Genomic DNA, 24,461 nt, shown 5'->3' with positions numbered 1-24,461 from the left:
ACCATTCCCAAGTCTGTACCTTCAAGGAGTCATTATTTACACGGTTTTCTAATTGTTGGGATTGGCATTTGGTGGAAAAAGTGTGTTTTCCGCTGCAAACAGTAATTTTTATTCTTTTTCCGATGACGCTCCAGCCGTAAAATATGGACTTACAGCCTCCAACCAGATTTCATTTTTGAAGCTTTGGAAATATTCTACAACACTGTGCCAATAATACTAGTGTTTGTCTACTACGAATACATCTACAGGGTGGAAAGTAAAATATTGTCCCCGAAAAATGTATGTTTCAAGTTTTTGAGGTTGAATAAATAATTGCGAAAGAGTGGTCGAAATGAGATGATTCTCCCGAAAATCATTGTTTGGTTAATTCTTAACACTTTGGTGGTAAAACTAATCCGATATCTCTCACAATAACTGAATAACAAGCTATATAAAAATTTCTGTCAATAATGACCGCCATCTTGTATTTTTCAATGATGTCAAATATTTTCGTTGTTTTCATCATCAATATTTTCATTCGTCTTGTTGTAACGGGGAGATTGAGACCTTTTGCAAGTCTCTATCTTGAAGTACCTAGTCATGAAAAAATCTATGTTATAGTTCTAGCTTGTTTACCTCATGCATATGGAGAAACGCACCAGAAATCATGCAGGGTTTTCTTTGGAGGGCGCTGGAGAACTCATTTTGACGTACAGCGCATGAATATGTATCGTTTCAAAGTTTTAAAACGCTCTATTTTTCATAGACTTGAAATTTCTCTGTATCTCTTGCACAAAAAAGCTATAATGGAATGAAATTTGAACAATTTAGAAAGAACAATTTTTTGGGCTTTTGAAGGTTACCAATAACTAAAAAGATATGCGTTTTAGAGGAAAATTTTAAAAACAAGAATTGTAGAGGAAGATTTTAAAAATATTTTCGTCCAAAAAAAACGGTTGAATATCTTGAGCGGTTATTAAAATACAAGCGATATAGCAAAACCCTAAAAATTTTGGCGGCCATCTTGTTTCCGAAGAGTTTGCCTGTGATTTCGACTTATCATCATCACAAAGTAGAAGGAACTTTCTTCTCTGTGTCATCATCACGATCTTTATTATGCTAGACCTAACGAAGAAATTGAGACATATTCCAGGCTGTTACTCAAAAATGACCACGGAATGACATTTGCGCCTGGACTAGAAGGTGAGATTATTTTAAACAAGAATGAACAGATATGACAATCATATACTTCAGATATGCCTATAGTGAGGTCCACGTTTTAATGACAGTTGAGAAAGATTGGAGAACAGCGTTTCTCAGACTGGCCTCTGCCTACCATAGAGGATAGCTGCTGATACCAGTACCATATCCAATGTAAATAATAATTAACTGTTCATTGTTATTTTAAATAATCAATTATATTTAACTGGCCAAGAAAATATATCTTTCAATGATTGAATAATGTATTTTCATAATTGAGATTAAATAATTAGGTATATTTCTGCATTGTTGAAAAACGATGTGGCAACTTTGCAGAACTAGAAAATGTTGACGCTATCTGCTTTGTCGAATTTTATAGACAAGTGTAGCAACACAACTATTACTTATCAAATGTACTGTCATTATAACGTGGACCTCACTAAAGGCCTACTCTATACCGTTAGGCCTAGGCCTACCTCAACTTCTTTTATATTGTATGCGTTTATAGACCTACTCTTCAGCTAGGTATATTTCCTAATTCGAAAAAGGCAAATCATAAACGGGAAGTAAAACATTAATAATACAAAAACAAGAAAGTAATGACCTTAATTAATCTATTTTAGCAATGGAATTGAATCTCCAAACTCCAACTAAATGAAATAGCCTATAGTGAGGTCCACGTTATAATGGCAGTGTAGGAGGATCATAGGAGAAAAGGGTTGCCAGATCTCAGCCTTGCCACCCAAACAGCTGATACTTGCATATCTGATAAATTTAACTGATCATTATTGTTGAAAATAGTTAATCATATTCTATTTGTCAAGAAATTTTTTTTTAAAGATATGATAATATTTCTACATTGTTGATAAACGATGTGGCAAATCGCAACGCGTGAAAGAGATAGCGCAATCTGCTTTGTTGAACGATAGACAAAGATAGCAACACCATTGCAAATCACACACTACCATTATAACGTGGACCTCACTATATAAGATGAATTTTATCCTGCTCTAAAATATAAGTTTCTTGCTCTCAAGAATTATTATTATATTAAAATATAAAATATAATATATTAATATACATTTTATATTATCAATATTAAATGGATAATATAAAATAATAACAACATTGAGCATCAGTATGTTGTCAGCGCTTGTAGTATGGAAAAATGTAACTTCTGAGGAGTGTGAAACAAGAGATTTCAGGTAAGTTGTATCATCAGGAAATGGAGCCTGTAAATCAAATAAAGATAAACTGAGATTCTTTAATCTCTAACACCTTCAAGAACACAATGAATTTGAAATAAAATTAGCATTATCATCTTCGGTTATTTCCATCATTCGATGCGTACACCTCAAAGCTTTATAATATTTCCACTTGAGCGCTTAAGTCGCATCCAAATTTTTTCAGAATTGTTTTGAATATCATGTATTTGCTTGTACTTGTTCGATTTCAGACTGAGGGTGTTTATAAATTCTAGTTTTGTTTTCATGATACATTTTTGAAAGGCTCCTTGGGAAGATTCAGCTTTTAAAAACTATTTTCAGCCACATTCTTTTGAGTCGGTGAAATACGGCAATCAAACAAACCGCTTTCCGCGATACAGATGCGCTCTGGCAATTTGTTCCAGTCACCCAACACAGACACACTATGCGGTGAGCACGTAAGTAAATCGAGAAGTTCTATTTTGTTTCAATAAAATAAATGACTTTCCCTCATTTCTATTATATTTCTTATAAATTCAAATCATTTCAGTCGTTTTATGAATTGAAAGTCCTCTTTTACTTGCTAATTTCTTTGAAAATAAGTAGTAGCTTCTCTTTCATGTGCACTTCAGAGTGCCCGCTTGCCATTGGTCCTTAGCCCATCTAATTTTTTTAACGTACCGATATAACATACCTTGTGATTGGTGGTATTTTAATGACAAGTATAGGCTACATCGGTAGATGGCATTATTCTAACCAATTACATTCCAGGTCTCATACAGATTCTGCCATTTTACACGATACAGTACGTACGATGTGGGAAGAAGGCTTTTGGTAAATTTGCAATTTCAAGGCTCTTCGTTCAATAGGAAGATGAGTGAGTACTGTTTTCTTTTAATGTTTTGCTCGCCGACTGTACAGATAGTGTGTAGAATCTACAATGTGAAGTAGTTTGAACTTTTGGTGACATTTTGCCCAAGTATTGAGCGGATTGTTTCACCCAAGCCGAAAGAGGACATTTCGAATGGCGTTCGCAAAGTTCATTGTTCTCTTGCCTGTATCGTAATTATTGTTGATGAGTGAATCTTGTACCAATTGGAATTTTTATTTTATTGTAAACAGTGTTTGATGTAGCTTTCCTGATCGTAATGTTATTCATATACGTAAGTACCTTTTGCGGTTACCTTGTGTGTCAAAGTAGCACGCTATTATTGGGATCTTAATTAACGCTGGTCAATAATGATAATGATTTCCAAAATACCAATTTTTACTTGCTCAATTTTCATTTAGCACACCAAAATTCTACTTACTGTATCATTTCTAATTGTATTTCTATGGTTATTTTTTCGTCAAAAGCATTACTGTTAGTCGATTTGTTCGGTATTTGCTTATCCAATAACCTGGATTGGGTTTTCGGTTAGGTTGTTCCAAATCAATACTTAGTTATCATCATGGTTTCTTTGGCAATACTTTCATTTTAATTATTGTGTTTGGAAAAACTAACATAGTGGTTGCTCATGTAGAAAATGTCATAATTGAAAGATAAACAAAATAATTTTGATCGTCTTTTTCATTTAAAAAATAGATTTGATTTTTTTAAGTTTGGCAGTAAAACTATATCATGATTTAAAAAAAAAGTAACATGTTACTTACATGGTAACTTTTACAAGAAATGTTATAATCAATTTTAGAAAGATAATACGTATTTAACACCAATGTTTTGGTGTAGGCTACTATGTAAAATTTTTTAAAAGCTATGTAATATTCAGTCTGAATCTGTAGCTGTCTTATTTTAAAAAAATGTTGCTTGGTTGTTGACTCAACCAATTTTTCAATTTATTTTGTTCTATTAAGATTCAAGACAGAAATATTACACCTACCTATATCAACATAACCTCTCACTCGGATTTTTTTTTATTCACCAATATTAATCAATAGCATTAGTACTAAACAATAGGATTAATATATTAACCTCTAAAAATATAAGAAACTATGTGGGTAATAAGGTCAACTTATTATTAAATCATACCTCAAATTCAACCTAATTTCTGTTTATTCATGGTGCATCATGCCTGTAGATGCTCTTGTAGGCTTCTTGTCAATATCAAGGAGATAGAAGGCCAACTGATATTTGTGTGTTTTTATGTGTAACTCAATGTGCATTGATTAAAAAATAATATGAATAGATTAAACAGCAAAGAAGTTTCTTCAAAGTTTATTTAACTCATCTCTAAGTTAAGAAAGCTAACTTTATTTAACTTATTTTTTAGGTCAATATTGTAACCTAAGGTTTATTTTTAAATTCATTTAAAATTAGTATTTTGATGTTTAATAAAACTAGATTCAATTCAATCAAATATTTACCAAACAATCATTAGCCTATAAAATATTTTTGGGGTTTTTTATAGTTGCTTGAACGGTTATTACAGATTACATGTTTGAAGTAATCAAACATCTAAGTAACTTTGAAAGTTACTTAAATTATTGTGTTTTAAAACTGAGGACCCATTGAACTTTAATACTTGCAGCTTATTGAGTTCTATGCTGAATATTAAATTCTTACTTGTAGACTTTTAGTCTTTTTAATCATAGTTGCATAATTTATATATTATAGTTTTTTAATTGGCCTACAGATTCTAAGTAGAAAGTATTCTTGACTGATATATACCAATGTAATCACTACAAACTGACTGCATTTATCTCCAAAACTTGAATAAATAGAAGTTTGTAGATCCGACACAATAACTTATTGTTTCGTTTATTTATTGTTATGTTTTTAAAAAAATCCCCCAAATTTAACAGACTTCTACTATATTCCCTTCTTCTATACTATACTACTGCCCTTCTTCTACTTCTACTATATTGTGTTCTGCAGGGGAATCGAACTTAAGGCAAATACAAATCCTTGTTGTATTATTATATATAGTAGTTTCGATTTTTACAAGAAATGCAGTACTGTGATGAGCTGATAACGTTTCTTCTCATCATAATAACTGATATTCTTATATTTTTGCTCATTCTGAACTTTAAAATAATATAGCAACATACACACACTAACAATTGAGATAATAGTTTAAATTATTAAGTTATAACATTCTCATACGTTGTTAGGATGAGTTGTAAACTGTGAACATTGGATCAGTAGGCCTAAGTTACTAACCCTTTTGAATTTGTTGTTGCTTTGTTGTGCTTTCAAACATTGATATATCTTATAAAATATAATACTATAAACCATGCCGTTTCTCCACTAGCCTACTAATGATTAGAATATTATTGTTATCGTTATTTATCCAGAATTCTAAAGATGAAGTTCCAATGCGTGGTTGAAGCATTCCCCATCATCTTGGGAAACTCTAAGGCTTTGCACACACCAGTTAGTCAAGACAAGTCATGATCAGTCACAATACTTCACATAGTTGCTTATGACGCAACACACACTGATCAGTCATTGCAATTAGATATGGCATTGTCATCATAAGCAACTATGTGAAGTAGTGTGTCTGATCATGTCTTGTCTTGACTAACTGGTGTGTGCCTAGTCTTAAATTCTGTTTGAATACATGACGTCCTTAATTACAGTACTGAACAAGTATTGTTTGTTTTGAACTTGATCTATCAATATTCAATAACCTACTTGGCTAAAGCTGAAGTTTCAATCAATTTACTCATAGAAATCTCTTTGAAGAGAAAAGTATGACAATACTTTTATGCACATTGAAATATTCTCATCAAACAATTTGAAAATAAGGAAAGATGGCTGATATTTTTTATATTTTATAAATAATTTAATAATATATAATTTCATAATTACTACTAATAAGAATGATATTATGAAATTAATTAGTTAAATTATGAAATTATAATAATTAAACCTATATAATTCGTAGTTGACGGGTCTAAGCGTTCACTACGAATTATAAAAACTTTTGGAGGCTATAGTGGTGGATTGATTGATTAAGTAATATGTTGCTTACAATATTATAATACTGGTTTATATACTTATATTGCAATAGCTGACAGCAAAATTATAGATGAATTTACATAATATAAACTAAGAAAATAATTATTGAACTGTATATGATATGAAAAAAGGAAATTTGGAATAATTATAGATAATATTGTTATGCATCTACAAAAATTAGCGGAGCTGTGTTCATATCAATGTCCATTCTTCGAAAAGAATATTCAAAATATCCTCTCCAGTAACTCTACCAAAATGGATGAGGAAGTGGAGGAGGAGGCTAATATCACAGAATAGGTACAGAATGGAAGCTTTCAATCAAACGTCTATCTAACCAATGCTTTTTGAATGGCACACGTGACCTTAGGAAGTTCCAATCCTGGTCTTCTGATTGGCTCGCGGCAGTGAACGAGATCAATTGATCCGGATCAGTAAAGTGATCCGAACCTCCCATCAAAACTATTACATAGCGGAACTTCCTAACAAGATGGCGGATTTTTGCGCCAGGGGTACTAGCCAAGTTTCCATACTGTATGTATACTGTGCTAATATTATATATGTATATAAAGAAATCATTCTAATGATAAAATGCAAAATATTTGATGAGCAATCACAGATATAATAGATAGAAATGATTGGAAATAACTTGATATGAACTTTACATTTGAAAAATTGTTCAGAATTATTGAAAGATTTTTAAATATTGAATTAATTCATTTTTTCGTTCAATTTCAAATTTCGGATCGCACATGGTATTCATTTCAGGTAGACTAGAGCACAACACTATTCATAACTAACATTCACAAACTGATTAACGAATTCCTCACGCTGACATGTAATAATACTGTACAGAATTGAACTGAATACTTTGTTAATAGACAATATTAATTTGGTCTGTCAGTCTATGTAGTTTTCCGTTGATGATGTCTGAAGATATTATCAATAGCATATAGTACACTGAAATTATCTTTCCCTTCCAGGGTTTATGAAAAATATACGAATTATAGAGGTCAACGATAGGCCAGCGCTCAATTCTACTACGAATTATCCAGGGGATCGAAATAAAATACTTTAAAATTATAGAGGATTTTTCAAGGTACTGAGCTTTTACTAAGAATTATAAAGGTCCGAATTATCGAGGCTCTACTGTACATAATTTAGTAATATATACTGTAACGTAACCACTACATAATTTCATTCTTATTAGTTAGGCAGATACCAAAGCAATAAAGGTTTTTGTCAATGGCAATTCTAATTTAATTGAAATATTTTATTATTATAAGTTAGTGTATTTGAAAAATAATTAGGCCTACTATGCTTTTGAACACTATATAAATTATATTATCTTACCATTATATCCAATGTATTAATATCACCATGATTAGAACTCACAACATAAGTACACTATAAATGTTATATTGATATTACATGCTGTAGATATAGATAATAATAATAGTTATTAATGAGAATCTGCTATGTCAAGCCGTGTATTCAAGAAGGTTATCGTTATCTATATAAATGTTTATTAAGACATGGAAAACCGAGGAACTAGACGTCTAGGAGTTTCGCAGCACAACTCAGTGAAGATGGAAATTGGAGCTACTATTGTTTGTACAGAACGGGAAAAGTTATAGCGATTATGATTCCAATACATAAGCGTATAGCTTTTCCCCTTTTGAGCAAACAGTTTTCTTCGATTTGCGAATCATCATCATCATCATCATCTACTGTGGTAGCTGATTTGTGGTCTGACAGTTTGATTTTTCTTACTTTTAGTGACTGATAGAAATTTCCACCTACATAAATAGAATATGTGTATTTGTATCTACGAGGGTCATTTTTCAACCTCCGATCATATATAAGATAAGCGGTAGGGGGGTGATTTTCACAGAGCTGAACAGCTTGTTATCCCCACTAAACGCCCTGTGATCAGCGCGGCCAGATCGTCAATTCTTGTCGAGTTATAGATATAGAACCCGAAACATGACCGCCTCACTTGTTTCCCGCCAAGTGCTAGTTGCGTAGCGCTATCAGTATTTGCAAGCTAAAGGCAATAAATAGTTCAGAAAATATGAGGGATTTTCGATCAGTCGCCATACAAACCTGATTCGGCACCTAGTAACTTTGAGATCAGAGCTTTTTAACTAACTAGGAGTTCCAAAACAATTTCCTAGCCGACTTGGCGTAACTCCTTTGGCGGCAGCATATTACAAAGAGGGTTTGAATTGTTTTCACGGCAATTATGTTGAAGATTGATCATAAGTTTAAGTAACTTTTAGTAAAAAATATTCTTTTATATACATTCGTATTTTATTTATGGTCCATCGGAGGTTGAAAAAAATGCCCCTCATATGTTACTGAAACTTTACTGTTTCTATGCAATGGATTTGGGTCTCTTACTAAAAAACACAAATGTCCGATTACGGAAGAATTATAGTAAATTGACATTAAGTAAATTACACCTTTTTAACTCATTCGATATAGTGCTTATTTTAAAATTAAGAAATAAGTTAACTCATTAATATTGTTACTCATCTTCCTTCATCGTCGAAGCATGCAGCAACTTACAAAAAATATGATTTTTTTTTTCATTTTTCTGCAGTTGCAGTAGTCTAATAATTTCAGGTTCAAAAGAAAAATAGGTTCAGTGTCTAATAATCCTACGTACTTACATTCAGTTAACCAGTTCAGCTTAGTAAAACCACCATGTAATAGAATTGGGTATTAAATTCACTTGGAATGAGTCCATATGGTGCCATTTCACACCCCTTAATAACTGATGACGTTAATACCCTAACTAAACTAGATGTTATTCATAATGATTTAAAGATAGGTTTTCGGTCACGTGAAAAAGCTTTACGTATCCGAACAAAAATTCAAAATTAGTAAAAAGAACTAGAAAAAATAACTATAAAATATATTTTATATAATAGTAAATGGAATGATGTTATCATCGTGTAAGATTCGGTGCAATACGAATATAAATTGTTTATGGATTTGAATGTTCGCGACTACCGCTTTTCCGAAATCTGCATCCGCATGATAGAAAACCTACCTTGAGGCGGCCCCACATGCAAAGTTGCCTCAAGGAAAATGTAAATTGTAGTGTTGAGATTTTTCATTATCACTTTGATAATGATCTTGGAATTCACTGTTCCATGTAGAGCCGCCTCAACAAGGCGGTCTCAGGTTATACAGGGTTGGACAAGTTGAAGTTGGAGGATTTGGAATAGCTGTTATAAAATCTCATTTTTGAAGAAACTCGATATTTTTTCTGCAAGTGTCAACCATGGATTTTTCCATTTTTATGATAAGTGAGAGGGGAAAAATTGTAACATCAATTACGTACGGAAAACAAAAGTTGAAAAATGGCGTCTGTTTTATCTTATAGATGTGAGAAGTTGATAACAGAATGCCGTGTAAGATATAGCTTGCCTTATCTGCCGTGGAGGAATCGTTGGTGAAGATAGAACTTCTCTGTTCGTAAATTCTGCTCTTGTATCAATGGCGAATAATTGATTGCTTGCTGTGGTATTAGTCGAAGCTTCATTATTGGTCCGTGACTTTGTGACTATTTTTTATGGGGTTACCTCAAACCTTGTGTACATACATCAACACAAGAAATTGGAGCATTAGCACGTGCAACGCTTCAGAGGTTTATGGATAACTTGTTACAACGTCTACATGAGTGTTTACGGACGCCATCTAACACATATTTTCCGTACTAAAAACAAGTATTTTTTGAGTTTAGTTCAATATGAGTATCTAACAGCTATTCCAAATCCTCAATATTTCATTGTCCAACTCTGTAGATTGGAAAAATAACTAAGAAAATATTTTTCTTCCAAATTTTATAATACTTATCCCATTTTTACTATATTAATTCTTGAAATTATCTATCTAGGACTCAACCTGAATACTCAGGTGGTGAATAACAGTTGATTGAATTTAATTTGAATAGAAAAATTGAAACTATACCAAGCATACAGTCGATTTTACAATATCAAATGGCGAGACACGCTCATTTGGACCATTAGATCTGTTTATACTGTGAGGAATCTGTTTCGAGAAGAAAACCTATCGACTATTTATTCTTCAAATCATTTGACTTGTGGAAAGAAATTGTTTATTGACAGAGAAAGTAATTTCATGTTATTTTGTTACAGGTTCATCAACTTTTGGCAGTTAATTGACAAGATAAAACGTGATAAAGATATTGCCATGAAGGCAACTGAGTTGAGTTGGTCTCAGCTCAGGAGATTTGTGGGTCTAATGTGAGCGTTTTGGCCACGTTATGGATTCATACGATTTATTTGGAGAGGATGTCAGTGGGAGCATGCTTGATGGCCTTGCTGACCTTGGATCGGACAATTTCGACCCAGCACCACGTGGTGATGGAGGCGGAGGCGGCGGCGGAGGGGGAGGTGGAGGGGCAGGAGCCGCCTACCAGCCGCCCCCGCCCCACCACCAGTCGTCCTACGGCCACGGCCACGCGCATCCAATGCAGCAGCAGCAGCAGCAGCAGGAGTCGCCGCTGCAGAAGCTGGCTTCGTTCGGAGGAGACTTTGGCTCAGCCAACCACATGCAGGCGGCAGCAGACCCGTTCCACAGCAGGGGCGGCATGTGTCCGCCGGGTAGTGCGCCGCCCCCCGGCTACGGTCGCCCCATGATGCAGCAACAACAGCAGCATGACATGCGGCGGGCGTCGGCTGCCCAGTATGGCGGAGGCCACTACGGTCACGGTGTGCCTCCCGACAACATGTACTCGATGGAGCAGTCGCAGGCGGCCGAGTGGGGCGGCTACCCCGGGGCGCCCATGCGCCACTACAACCAGATGACACCAAATGCTTATAGGCAGCAGCACATGTACCAGCAGGAGAACTCGATGGCCTCGGCTCAGCAGAAGATGAGTCAGTACGGCGCTGGGCAGCACTCGATGATGGCGTCGCACCCCTCGGCCTATCCCCGCCAACAGCAGCAGCCGCAACCTCAGCAACCGCAGCCTCAGCAGCAGCAAGCCTATCCTGTTTACCCTGGAGCTTCATCGGGTTATTCAGGGTAAGTACCACTCATTTCTTGAATACTTCATCTTATGACGTCTTCAAATTAATTTATACTTGTTATAATTATATTGATGAGATAACTGGAAATACACTATGTAAAATGAAAAAGATATCTAATCAAATGCTATAATGTATTTATAGTTTATATATACTTTACTTTACTTTTCTTGTTCGTCACAATTACTGAACTGCATTAAGGGAGCAACGATCCCGCAGTATATGACACGTCAAAGTTTAATCTAATATCTACCATCCCTCCTATTTCAACACTACAGATCCCACATAACATACATCAATCAAACACTATTCAACAAGGAAGTCTGCTAACCTGTACGGACACAATACAATAAGGAATTCCCTGAGTGTTTTTTGAACTCCTTCAAGCCATCAATTTCTCTTAAGTGAGATGGGATTGAATTAAATATTTTCATTCCCATATAAAACGGGCCACTCTCCAGCAGGCTTAGTCTGTGATGTGGGTAAACAAAACCTCTAAATCGAGTATTATGGGGATGACTCACCTGGTTCCCCTCATACATTCGTCTATTTTTAAAAACGAAGATTGCTAAATCTAATATATAAATAGCAGGAGCCGTCAGCAATCTCTTTTCTTTAAAATAAGGTCTGCAAGAGCGCATTGTATTAATCTTATAAATTATCCTAATGGCTTTCTTCTGCAGTATGAATATTCCATTATTCTCTATACTTTTTCCCCAAAAAATAACTCCATATCTCATAACTGACAGAAAATAAGCATGATATACAAAAAGAACAGTTTTTTCACTCCCTACTCTAGCCATTACTCTTAATGCAAACAAGGCTCTATTCAATTTACCAGTGACATGAGAAATATGAAGCTTCCACTTCGAATCACTCTCCATCATCAGACCCAAGAATGTCGTGGAATCAGAAGTTTCAACTCTACTTTGCTTATTCAAGTTTATTCCAAAACTTTTATAGTCTCTACTGAAGGGAATTACTTTAGTTTTTTTGCAGTTCAAACTAAGACTATTCTGAACAAACCACGAATCTAATTCAGCAAGACACCTCTCAGCCTCTCTTATCAAACATTCACTGTTCCTACTGGTGATTAAAGCTGTAGTGTCGTCCGCAAAAAGAGAGAGTTTGAAATTGACGTGACTCTCGATGTCATTAACATAGACCAGGTATAAGAGGGGACCCAATATTGAACCCTGCGGTACTCCCTGAGACATAGGTAACCAAGAAGAGCTGCATGTTTCATTACCAACAGATATTGACACTCTATGGAACCTCCCCGATAAATATGACTGGAACCATGAGTATTCTTTCCCATTTACACCATAATATTTCAATTTGTGCAATAGAAGATCATGTTGAACATTATCAAAAGCTCCCGACAAGTCACAGAAAATACCCAGAGCCTGTTCAGAGTCATCCCTAGCCTTAAGTGTCCCCTGGTTAATTCCGAAAACAGCATCTTCAATGGATCTGCCCTTTCTAAATCCAAACTGTGACTTGCAAAAAAGAGAGGATTTTTCAAAAAAATTATTGAGCTGAGAAGCCCGTTCAAAAACTTCCGAGAAAGATGAGAGCAGAGCTACTGGTCTAAAATTAGCAACATCATTCTTATCCCCCTTCTTGTACAAAGGTTTCAAAACAGCGTATTTCAACAAGTCAGGAAAATGTCCAGTATCAAAAGAGAGATTAATCAAGTATGTTAGAGGCTTAAGTATGAGATTACATGACTTTTTAATGATAAATATAGGAATGCCATCCCACCCCGCTGAACTCTTATTTTTTAAGCCTGTCATTATCCTGAGAACCTGCCCTTCCGATAATGGTTGAAATCTGAACTGTCTAATACCCCTATTATTCTCTATTCTATGTTGTCTAAATGCTTGTAGGTACTCTTTAATGTCCTCTAAGTTGCACCTATGTGCTTTGGATTTCCTGTTGAAGTGGTCATTGAAACATTCTGCAACCTGTACAGGCTCGTCAACCAAAACTCCATCCGCAAACAATTTTGGGCATTCGTTTTTGAAAGATGAATTTCCCATAGTATTCCTTATTACCTGCCAAGTAGCCTTTGTAACATTATCCGAATGCTTAATCACACTATCAAGATATTTTTTCTTGGCCAAAGTAATTGTTTTTTTCAGTACCTTACTATACTTTTTAACATATAAATGAAAGCTAGGATCCCGCCTTGCATCATTCTTCAAAGACATTAACAACTCTCTTTTTGTTTTAAGTGAGATCCTCAAACCTGGAGTCAACCATTTTTTATTGAACTATTCTTTTTAATCTTCATGATGATCGCATGAATCGCATGATGATCAGACAAACCCAAGTCAATCACCCCACCCACAACGCTCTCAGATACAACATTGGTTATTATGTTGTCAATACAAGTTGATGTAGTATAAAACGGCCCTGATTGAATTCTTGTTGGACTATTGATCAAAAGAGTAAACCCATGAGAAGAGAACACATTAATGAATTGTTTGCACTGGATCGAGTAATGATCCAAGACATTGATATTAAAATCACCACATAGAAAAATATTCTTCCGCATGACATCCGAACTCAATCTGCAAAGAAGTGTATCCAGTCGCGAAAAGAAGTCATCCAAAGAACTATCCGGTGTTCTATAGAGAGATACTACAACAGAACATTCTCTTTTACCACCACACAATCCCTCGGACTCAACTGCAGCAACTTCGAACACCTTCTCTGAAGAAAAACCATTAATATCCTCTCTAACCGTGACAGAAATATCATCCCTAACTAAGATTGCAACTCCCCCTCTTGCCTTACTTTCTCTACAAAATGCTGATCTCACTGAATACCCCTCAAGAGAGCTCAAAACCCCACAATTATCCCTTCTCAGCCAGTGGTCGCTCAAACAAATCATAGTTGGTTGCCAATTTTCAGTCACTAAAGCAGCTTCCAGAGACTCAACCTTACCCATAAACCCCTGAATGTTGAGACTCATAATGGTAGTATCATTGCCCAAATTATCTAACCCACCACTTGGGCTTAGGTTACCGGTTCTAAAAAAAAAAAAAAAAAAATACTGGAATTTTGAAGAGCTTGTAGAGCCTGTCCATCAATCATTGATGAAGACTGGCCAGCTGGTGACATGCGTACGTGTGCAGACCTGTCATTCACGTGACTAAAAGATTTAACACTCTCAGAAGGAAGACTATTTTTTGCCAAAGTTAACTCAGCAACTATATTCAGAAAATCCTTAGCTAGCCTCAGCTTTCCCTTTCTGTTGAGATGCAGACCGTGGTTGGTATGCATAGATCTATTGTAGCTCCATAAATTAATAATCCTAATTGACAAATGCGGGTAATGATAAGGAATACATCTTATAGCCCTATTCACACAACTAATAACACGATTTTCATCAGAGCTCCCTGGAAGATCGTATCTGTAAGGGACTGTGCCAAGAATGAGGTTGGTATGACTGTAGCTATTTATCACTTTGGACAATTTTACTGATAAGTTGTCAATATTATCCTGGGAGTAAGAACCATGAGCAAAACTATTCGTGCCCCCAATCAAAGCAACAAAATCACCTCTTTTTGTCTCACCAATCTCCCTCTTATCTAACATTTTTTCAATCAGAATTTCAAGAGGCGCCCCTGCTGCAACATACGAATAACATCTGGTATTGGAAGGTAACCGATTAGTCAACAGCTCATTTATACCCCTACCATGACTATCAGACCATATTTTAATCGAAGGACTTTCCTGGAATAGAGAGCAATGTACCAAACCAGCACTGACAGAATTATGCTCAACATTCCCTAAACTATCGCTTAAACCCTGCAAACGAGTAAGCGCCTCCCTTGTCATCTCTAACTCCTCTCCTACGGCAATCAATTGATCCATCAAACTACAATTTTCCTCAATAAGCAGCTGTAAGCTATCAATATCCAATCCAAAAGGCAAAACAACACTATTCGCTAGTCTCATTTGCTCCACCGACAGAAGAGGAGTATCAACTGTTATATAAAACTTAGATTGCATCATTGCGTTTATCGATTAACGTGCTGCCAGATTACACAGGATCCAGAAAGCCTGTGAGCTAATTGCGTGAAGGAAGAGCGCAAAAGAGAATGCGAATGCAGGTAATTCAGACACAGTGCGCTTCTATTATCGTAAGAACTTGAGCTGTAAAGCCCTGTACCTAAGGTTTGCACGGACTATAGATAGGATATAAAAATATATTATCTATTTATAGGTTTGAAAGAACTAACTAAAGGTTTAGATCAACTAATCACATGTTAAAATGTCTTTAACCATCAACTGAAAGGTTTTTACAAAAAAATCTTGTAAAGATACATAAGTTGAAGTGATTTCTCGATATTGAACAATACGCTTTATTCTTTACATTCTTTCTTTATTAAAAATAATAAACAATCAAATACATCATAAAAAGCAAATACAATATTGTTTCCTAATTTCTAATATGTATTCCCTGTGTGGGGACACTTTAATATAATATAAAATAAATCAATATGTCAATTTATAATCACTCTTGCACACATTCACACGCACACACATTAACACAAAACTTAAAATTAACTGCGGATGATTATATCTATAAATATAACTTATATATTTATTTAATTGGAATTTTATGACATAAAGAATTATGAGGATGACCATTTTTAGGATGCTTTGTCCTTTTTCCACTATAAAATTGTGTTCCATTTCTTGTAAAATGATTTTTAGCTATTTGTGTTGACTCGTTTTGTATTCTAAATGAAGCTGGAAGTCTGAAGAGAGAGTCTGAAGTGGAAATATTTGACAGTTGATAAGAATGACAGGTTGGAACTTCTAGAAATTTATTGAGGTGTGTTTAATGTTTGAGCTGTGTGTATTGGATTGGTTTATTGAATTATAAAAATTACAATTTTTTGTATGGATTGCAAAAGTGTCTACACAACAATATAATATAGCAACCCCATTAATTTATGTGGCGCATGCTCTTATAATTTTTTTTCGCAAATCGGTTCCAACATTTTGGCTCGTCAAACATTTTTTCCACACATTATTATAGCCAAATCCAATCTTACATGCAACTTGCAAGTTTACTTGGACCTATTATAAGATGATGAATATAGATTTGCGACAATTAATGCTTTGTCTAATTTTTGGGTTGTAAACCCGTAACTTTAAATACTTTTTTAGTTTTTCTGTTATATTTATCTTTTTTATCTGTTATTACCATTAGAAGCTATTCAGAGTTTTGAAGTCTTGAATTGCATAAGCTATAATATCTCCTATGAATCGTTTTAGCATTCAGGATATTATGTTGTTTCGACACCTAAGAAAAATAGTTATTTGTAAATCTAGGAACTAAAGCGCAACATTTTCTCCATGAAGGGAATGTATGTCGTCCGAGCTGTAAAGATTATTTTTGTCCCGTGATGTACACATTATCCCTACACCTTCATTTTTATAAAAATATTTTATCAACTTCCCTTTATCAAGACCCTTTGCTTTAAATAGCCTGTTCAGAACGATCTATTAATTTTTAAAAACTCTAGATTTTTTCAAACTGTAGATGCTCTCTATCACTATAACACATTACAACATTGAAGTTCGTATTTTGTTGTCAGGTATCCAGTGCATCCGCAAGCCCCGAGAATGCCATCTCATCATATGCAATACCCCAATCAATCACAACATCCACAACAGATGGGAGACATTCCAAGTCAGTCTTCATACAACCACATGCAATCTCATCCGAATCAAATGACTCATCAAGCATTTGCACAACAACAACAACAACAACAGCAACAACAACAACAGCAGCAGCAGCAACAGCCTCAGCAGCAGATGCCCAGGCCAATTGGTATTGAGGTTGCCGGCGGATCACAATACCCTGTACCAACGGCCAGCACAATGCCGTCGAAAACACACAGCCAGGGCAGTCCACAGCCGCAATACAGGCCTACAGTTCCATACCCGCAATTGTCGCCGCAGATGTCGCCGCGACCGCAGATGTCGCCTCGACCACAGATGTCGCCACGCCCCGTCATGTCGCCGGCCAAGTCCAGCACTCTATCGCCGCACCCGCACTCGCAGAGCACGCTGTCGCCTCGGCCAGCCACGTCGCTCACGCCCAAGTCATCGACCTCATCGCCCGCTCCGTATGCCCAGCAGAGCACGCTGCAGCAGCTCGAGCAGATGGTCATGCCTCCAGTCAGTGCCAGCTCCACCGATTACCCTGCCTACCGAAGTGCAATGCCTCAGCAGTGGGGGGCCCAGCCGCCGCCTCGCACGCCCGTCAATGGCAACATGGCTGGCATGGTCGACTCGCAAGGCATGCCAGCCTATCCAGCCATATCAGAAGACACCAGGCCGATGGAGCCTCCCAAGCCCCATCCAACCAGTTCAATGCAGCCGGGGCCAGGGCCAGGGCAGCTGGGAGTGCCCTCACAACTGCAACCTGACTTGAGTATGTCTTCCGGCCCCTCTGTCAATGATTCAGGCGGAACTAACAATGGAATTGAATACTCTCAACCGCATGAAAAGTTCTCTTCGCCTACGCACATGCCTCCCTCGCTGCAGGGCTCCGACTCAAGCCCTGGGATGCCGCTCGACCCATCAACTGGCCCACTGCATGCTCAGCAAGCAGCAGCAGCCCAACAGATGCAACCACAACAGAGTCAACCTTCTCTGGATCCAGTCTCCTCTGGAGGTATGGTGTCCGCTCCAGGCTATGACGCTCTACCTTACCACAATGGAAACAAAATGGATGATATGATGTCTCCTCAGCATGAGTCTCAGATGACTCCTTTGAGCCAACCTGCACAGATGCCGCCTATGCCTCCCCAGGCCAACGAAATTCCCCCCAACCTATATCCTGAGCCTAGCCGTCCTATGTATCAATCTCCAATCAGTCATCAGCAAGAAATGGCCGCCCTGCAACAGCAGCTTCAGGAGATATATTGTATGCCTCCTGCTCCAGAAAATCAACACCGGGTAATTATTGATACTTGATTTTTCAATTATAAACCTAAATTTGAGTATCTGTTATTTAGTTGACAATACTGTAAACATTGAAGGGTTTAGAATAACCTTCCTTCTATTTCTGTGCTTTGCATGTTGATCAAAATTCTTGAATAAATTTGATTGAGAAGAAAACATTATATTGTTTCTTGTAATAGGATGAATCACTGATTACTCATCGATTCTAGAGATCAGGCATTTACCGGATACTGCTGAATAATTCAATAACGGTTTCAATCATCAAATACTGATGAATAGTCGAAATACTTCAATTGCGATTGAATACTGAAGTCTGAAGAAATTAGTTAATCGTAAAAAAATTATACTACTGTGTCCTTAGTTACTTTCGTAGGTGCTGCTAAAGACAGAAAAAAATATCTACTCTGCTATAAGTTAGTCTTATTTATGTACTTTGAGATAAGAGTGAGTTCAAATAATATTCATACTGATTTTCTGATTTTCATGACTTTTTCAAATGCTGATTGAATTTTTTATTGGTGTTTTATTCAAAGCCAATGAAGGGTCGATCCGATTCTTTAGTGGAGTTAAAATACTTTTTTGCAGTATCTTATTTGAAGTATTCATTTTTAAATTGCTGCTTATAAATCACTTTGATTTTTGCAGATGGTCAGTTTGCAAGAACGAATAGGAATGTTGCAAGCACATGAAGCTAATGATCAATGTATGGGAGGACCTCACTGCTTACTTCAAAGTCCCATGTACAATGCATGCGCCACTGGCCTGGACCCACCTATGCCGCCGGTACTTGTTCTTGCTTTTTGTCTAGTTACTTTTATTCCAATAAAAATTGAGGATTGTATAATATTAGAGTAATGATGATCGTAATATTCACTCAATAATGCTTCTATGGTGCTAGCGTGCCTTCTATTTACATAAAAATTAATCTGTTAACGTTAATTTTACTCAATTTAGAGTTCTCATCCCAGGCTTCTCGTTCTCACTCGAGGCTTATCTATTCTATCTACCTATATGGAATTAAACCTGCAGTACTAAAGTGATGCTTGTAACAACTGTCTTTGCTATTGGATATTGTGCGTTTTGTATTTAGATAATATTCATACTCAAATACCATAGTAACAACTATTAACTGTAGCTTTTGTTCTATTAAGTATTTTGCATGTGTAAAATTTTTGAGCAGAAACTGTAAATCTCATGCAGAATGGCGCTCATTCAAAATAAATTTGCATTTAATTTGATAAAAAATGAACTTCCTGTATTTGATTTCATATTCTGCAGATTGATTAACGTACAGTAATTCTATAAGTTGATTAATGTTTTGAGTAGTCTTCATGTTATTTAGCAATATAATCTTAACTTCAATTGATAAATTACCCTATTAGTAACCTGATTTTTTACTTGGACTGCAATCGCATTCTAAATTATGGGGTGACGTAAGATTAATATTATTATTACTTGTAATCTGTGACTTGGGAAGAATTGGGTGAGCATCAACCATCGAACTAATTTTCTAGGTGAATTGAATCTGCAAGCAGTAATCAAGCCCTTATTTTTGAGAAAAACAGTTTAAATTGTTATGATCTTCGTTGAAATGAGTCTGCTCCATGGTGGGGGTGACAGAGCGTCAGACTAGCAGTGTTTACTATGCAAGAGAAGCCGTTGTACTTTTTGGGGTTTACAAGGGAAATATTATGTGATTATTTATAATATTATATTATATTTGCTCATAATGTTTTATTTTCTGTACCTAGGAAATGTGTTAATAATTATGCTCACCCGGTATTATCCCTGTATGCATCAAGTTAATGACTCGTCTTATTATTTTTATAATTAACATTATTGATTCAAGGTACTTAAGATTTATTAAAATGATTGGGGGAGGACCATCAGGTACAGCTCGAAACTGCCCCTCCCCAGAATTTTGATTCATATACTAGTCCAGAAAGAAGGTTATGTTTTTCCACTTTATAAAATGTGTCCAATTTACCGAGCAAATTTTTACAAAACATTCAATTTTATTCAAGAAGAAAAATAGATGGTAGATCATTTAATAAGTATTGAAAAATGATAAATCATTCCATGATGAGATTTATCATATGATTATGAATGACACTAAAATCATGATAGTGAAAATGAAAAACAAAAATTATTATCTCATGCTTTATATCAAGGAGATTATGATGTCGCTCAATTGCATGGAAGACTATTGGTAAATTGAATAGTAATTGGTACAGCTGAATAATATTTGTTGAATATAACTTGTTATTTTTTATGGCGTTTAGAATATATAATGTGTGTATTACAGGAGGGGAGAGGGCGAGGCAGAGGACGCGGCAGAGGCAGTGGAGCCCCGAGAGGGCCGCGCAAAAGTCGCAAGAAAGCAGCACAAGAACAGCAGCAGCAGCAACAGCAGCAGCAAATGCCCTATCCGATGCCTCCAACTCACATGATGCCGCACCCAGAGATGGCGCCCGGTGGCATGGACGTGCCTATGCCTCTGCCTGTACCAGTGCCAGTGCCTATGCCAGCCATGCCTGTCATGCCACCTATTCCGCCTGTCGACATGATGGCTGCAGCCGGGGGCGGCACTCACTTGCCAATGGTGACAAGCCCGGTGCCGCCACCTCCCTCGCCGCCCCTCGGCGCAGGCATGGACAGCAGCTGTGATTCGTCGCCTCCCCTAGCACCGCCTCCACCTGCCCCCGTCCCCGTCGACCCCCCTCCGCCCGCCACCCTTGATGAGGACATGTCGCCTCCTGTCCTGACGCCGGCCGTCGCTGCCCCTACCGGGCCTGGGCCTGGGCCGCCCCCACCTCAGCTTGAACCATCCGACGATGATGATATGATTGTAAATAAAAGCTACGAAGCGCCCGAAACTAGTGTATTCAATTTCACCGAAGACGAGGAACCACCTCCGCCACTCCATTCTACACTCGATCCTAGCAAGAAAGGAAAACTTCCAAGGTAAACACACTATTCCCATTCTTTCATGAATAAGAATGATTTTTATTCCTTTAGTGCATACAAACAATGCTATCGGAAACGTCAAAATATACATTATAAATACATCATAATAAAATAACAGAATAATAGAATAAAGGTTTCATTCCATTCAGGACACAAACAATGCTATTGGAAACCTCTATTTAAGGTTTCCTCCATATATGTCAATAAAACAATAATATTAAGAGTAAAATAATCCAATGTACATAATGCATCATTTTAATATAAACACATAAAAATATAAAAGACTACAGAGTACATGTTTATATCAAATAGAATAAATAATGAGGACATAAATTACTGTTGTGTTGAGTATGTGAGTTTGATCACCACAATCATTTGAGAGAAATCTCGAATGATCCCTTGATCTCGACATCATTTAGGACTTTTCATCGCCACCTTGAATCACATGGCGAATATTGTCGGATTGATGCTTGTCGGGTAAAATTTCCAGTAATTCGGTTGATTAGAGATCGTAATATTGTGTTCATGTGCTTAATAACAAATTGTGAATTGCTTAGTAACAAATTTTCCAGCATAATTGTAATTCATGGAATTATTATTTTACCATTCAATATGTATACATTTTATTCAAGATTGATACATTTTTCTTTGAATTTCTTTCTTTAATATATCTCTTCATGAATATAATTTTGTTTGTATGTTTTATAGGAAGCCAAGAAAACCCAGGGAGCCCAAAGTACCAAAAGAGCCAAAAACCCCCAAAGAGCCTAAAATTCCCAAAGAACCTAGAACTCCCAAAACTCCACGCACACCTAAAACGCCTAGAGAGAGGAAGAAGCGGGAGCCCAAAACACCAACTGATGGTCAAGACAAACCCAAAAGGTGGGTACAATGCTAATTAGATGTTTCATTTCACATTATGTTATATTTATTTTTATTTTCAGATTATTTTATATTTATTTATTCATAGACAATACATACAACTCAAGTTAAAACAACAAGCATTCGTCCACAATTGCATTAAACCTTAATTTAAAATAAAACCGTCTAGATATTATGATCTTTGATCAGTGAGTTTGAGTTGCTATAAAGTTTGCACAAACTTTGACCTATATTAATTGATCTGAGATTATTTGAAAGAATTTGTCTTCAAAATTTTCTTAATAAGAAAACAAGGATATTTTTAAATTTCACTAAAAATCCTTGACAATATCCTTGTTTTCTTATTATGGAGAGATTTCACATCACCATCAATTCTACTAATTGATCAAAATTTTCAGTTGAATTTCATTTTATATCTTTAGAAGTGGAGATATCTCAACCTGACTATAGGAAATCCAAAGTAATCGTACTAACGTGTCTTCTCTTATCATAAATTATTGTAGACTAAATCTAATCAATAAATAACATTTCTACTCAACCAGTTTACATTTTCACGTTTTTATTGGGAAAAGAAATTTTGACCACTAGAATACTTTGAAAATGAATTAATATTGATATTTATTTTTGCAATCAATCTCTAGATGATCTGAGCTACTGCCATAAGTTGTGATGTTATTTTTTCAATTTCACAGGAGAAGTCCGAAAAAGAAGAAGTCAGATGAAGACACTGAAGAAGTGGGTGAAGAAGCAGTGCTTGTGGGTGAAAATGCGACACCTGTGCTTGAAGAGAGCTCGACGATGGATGAGAATCTGTCGGAAACATTGCCTTCGTATCCGACGCCGACTACTGGCGAGGCGACCACAGCCGACGAGGCCAGCGAAGAGCCAGCCGACGAGAAGAAGGCCGAAGCAGCTGACGGCGAGGCAGCTGACGAGTCAGTGGCCGAAGACAAACTGCCTGAAACCAATGAAGGGGACACGCCCACCACAACACCTGTCAAGGCCACTCCTAAGAAGAAGCGGGATCGCACTAGAAATCGCAACCGATCCAAAGCAGGCGGCAGCAGCAGGTTAGATTTATCGCTTTTATTTCAGTTAAGGTTATGTTTGCTCGTCTAATTTCAATCTAATTGAGCTATTAAGTTTTTAAAAGTTTTCTTTCAAATGAAATCTTCATTCTTGAGTAATATAAAGATAGGCCTCAGGTATTATAGTGGAAATTGTAGGAATCAGTTCAACTTAGAATTTTGTGTTGAAGAGGGACGCTTTTTTCAGTGAAAAATCATTCGATTTATAAACTATTCTTCGAAATAAACGAACTGTATTTGAAATTGGTGTCTATTTTATGCTATTCTAAATTATATTATTTTGAATTTAGTGATCCATCACGAACTGCCACAAATTTTAATCACGTTTTACCACTGAAATGACGACTTAGACTAAAATAAATAGTAACTAGACGTAATTTTTGTGTTGAAACTTTATATATCTTATTTCTAATTTGATTACAACATATTGTCTCGAGCTTTTTATCAACTAGATCTTATAGTACCTTCAGTATTGCTAATCATAGTTACCTTTTATTGTTTGTGATATTTCCTATTTTATGGTAATGTATTTTTTAATTGCTTATGAAATTGCAGGTCGCGGAAGAGAAGCAAGCCTACAACACAGAGAGAATCTGGTGGTGAAGATGCTACTCCACCACCGTCTCCTGAAGGAGATGATAAGGTAGTTTCACAATATTGTTCTTGTCTTTCAAATGATGATTATTCAATATTGAAATTAATGCAGCATTCGTTGAATCTTCGTTACCTATATACGCCTATTCACCATTCAGTCCACTTGCTCTATTCTATACGAATAATTTATTTCCTGTATCCAATTATTTTTAATAATTTATTAGATTGATAAGATATACGAGGGCTATTCAGAAAGTAGAAAACGTATTGAAATGAATGAAGAAGATTTATTGGGACAATTGTAATGTATACGATTGAAAGAGCAAAAAAGTAATATTTTTCTACATAGTCACCTAACAGATTGAGTCACTTCTCATAGCGGTGGACGAGCTTTGAAATTGCTTGGTCATAGAATTGCGCCGCATGTGACTTGAGCCACCCGGTGACACACAACTGCAATTCCTTGTCGTCACCAAAGCGCTCTGCTGCTAACCAAACCTTCATTTTTGGCAACAAGTGAAAGTCACTT

At 36.2% G+C, this 24,461-nt stretch overlaps 1 protein-coding gene across 1 annotated transcript in view; it reads left to right on the top strand.

The window, feature by feature from the left end:
- Window positions 1–3,198: 3,198 nt before the first annotated feature.
- Window positions 3,199–24,461, top strand: part of LOC111045986 (chromodomain-helicase-DNA-binding protein 7-like) — a 90,075-nt gene continuing 68,812 nt past the window's right edge. The window contains 8 exon segments of the mRNA XM_039423541.1: window positions 3,199–3,547; window positions 10,512–11,403; window positions 17,027–18,395; window positions 19,047–19,184; window positions 20,707–21,365; window positions 22,077–22,250; window positions 22,943–23,320; window positions 23,894–23,981. Coding sequence (XP_039279475.1) covers window positions 10,640–11,403; window positions 17,027–18,395; window positions 19,047–19,184; window positions 20,707–21,365; window positions 22,077–22,250; window positions 22,943–23,320; window positions 23,894–23,981 — 3,570 coding nt within the window. The 5' untranslated portion in view covers window positions 3,199–3,547; window positions 10,512–10,639.

The sequence above is a fragment of the Nilaparvata lugens genome, chromosome 3, assembly GCF_014356525.2.
Source record: "Nilaparvata lugens isolate BPH chromosome 3, ASM1435652v1, whole genome shotgun sequence".
NCBI lineage: Eukaryota > Metazoa > Arthropoda > Insecta > Hemiptera > Delphacidae > Nilaparvata > Nilaparvata lugens.
The sequence above is the reverse complement of the archived record's forward strand: the minus strand, read 5'-3'. Positions and strand labels throughout refer to the sequence as shown.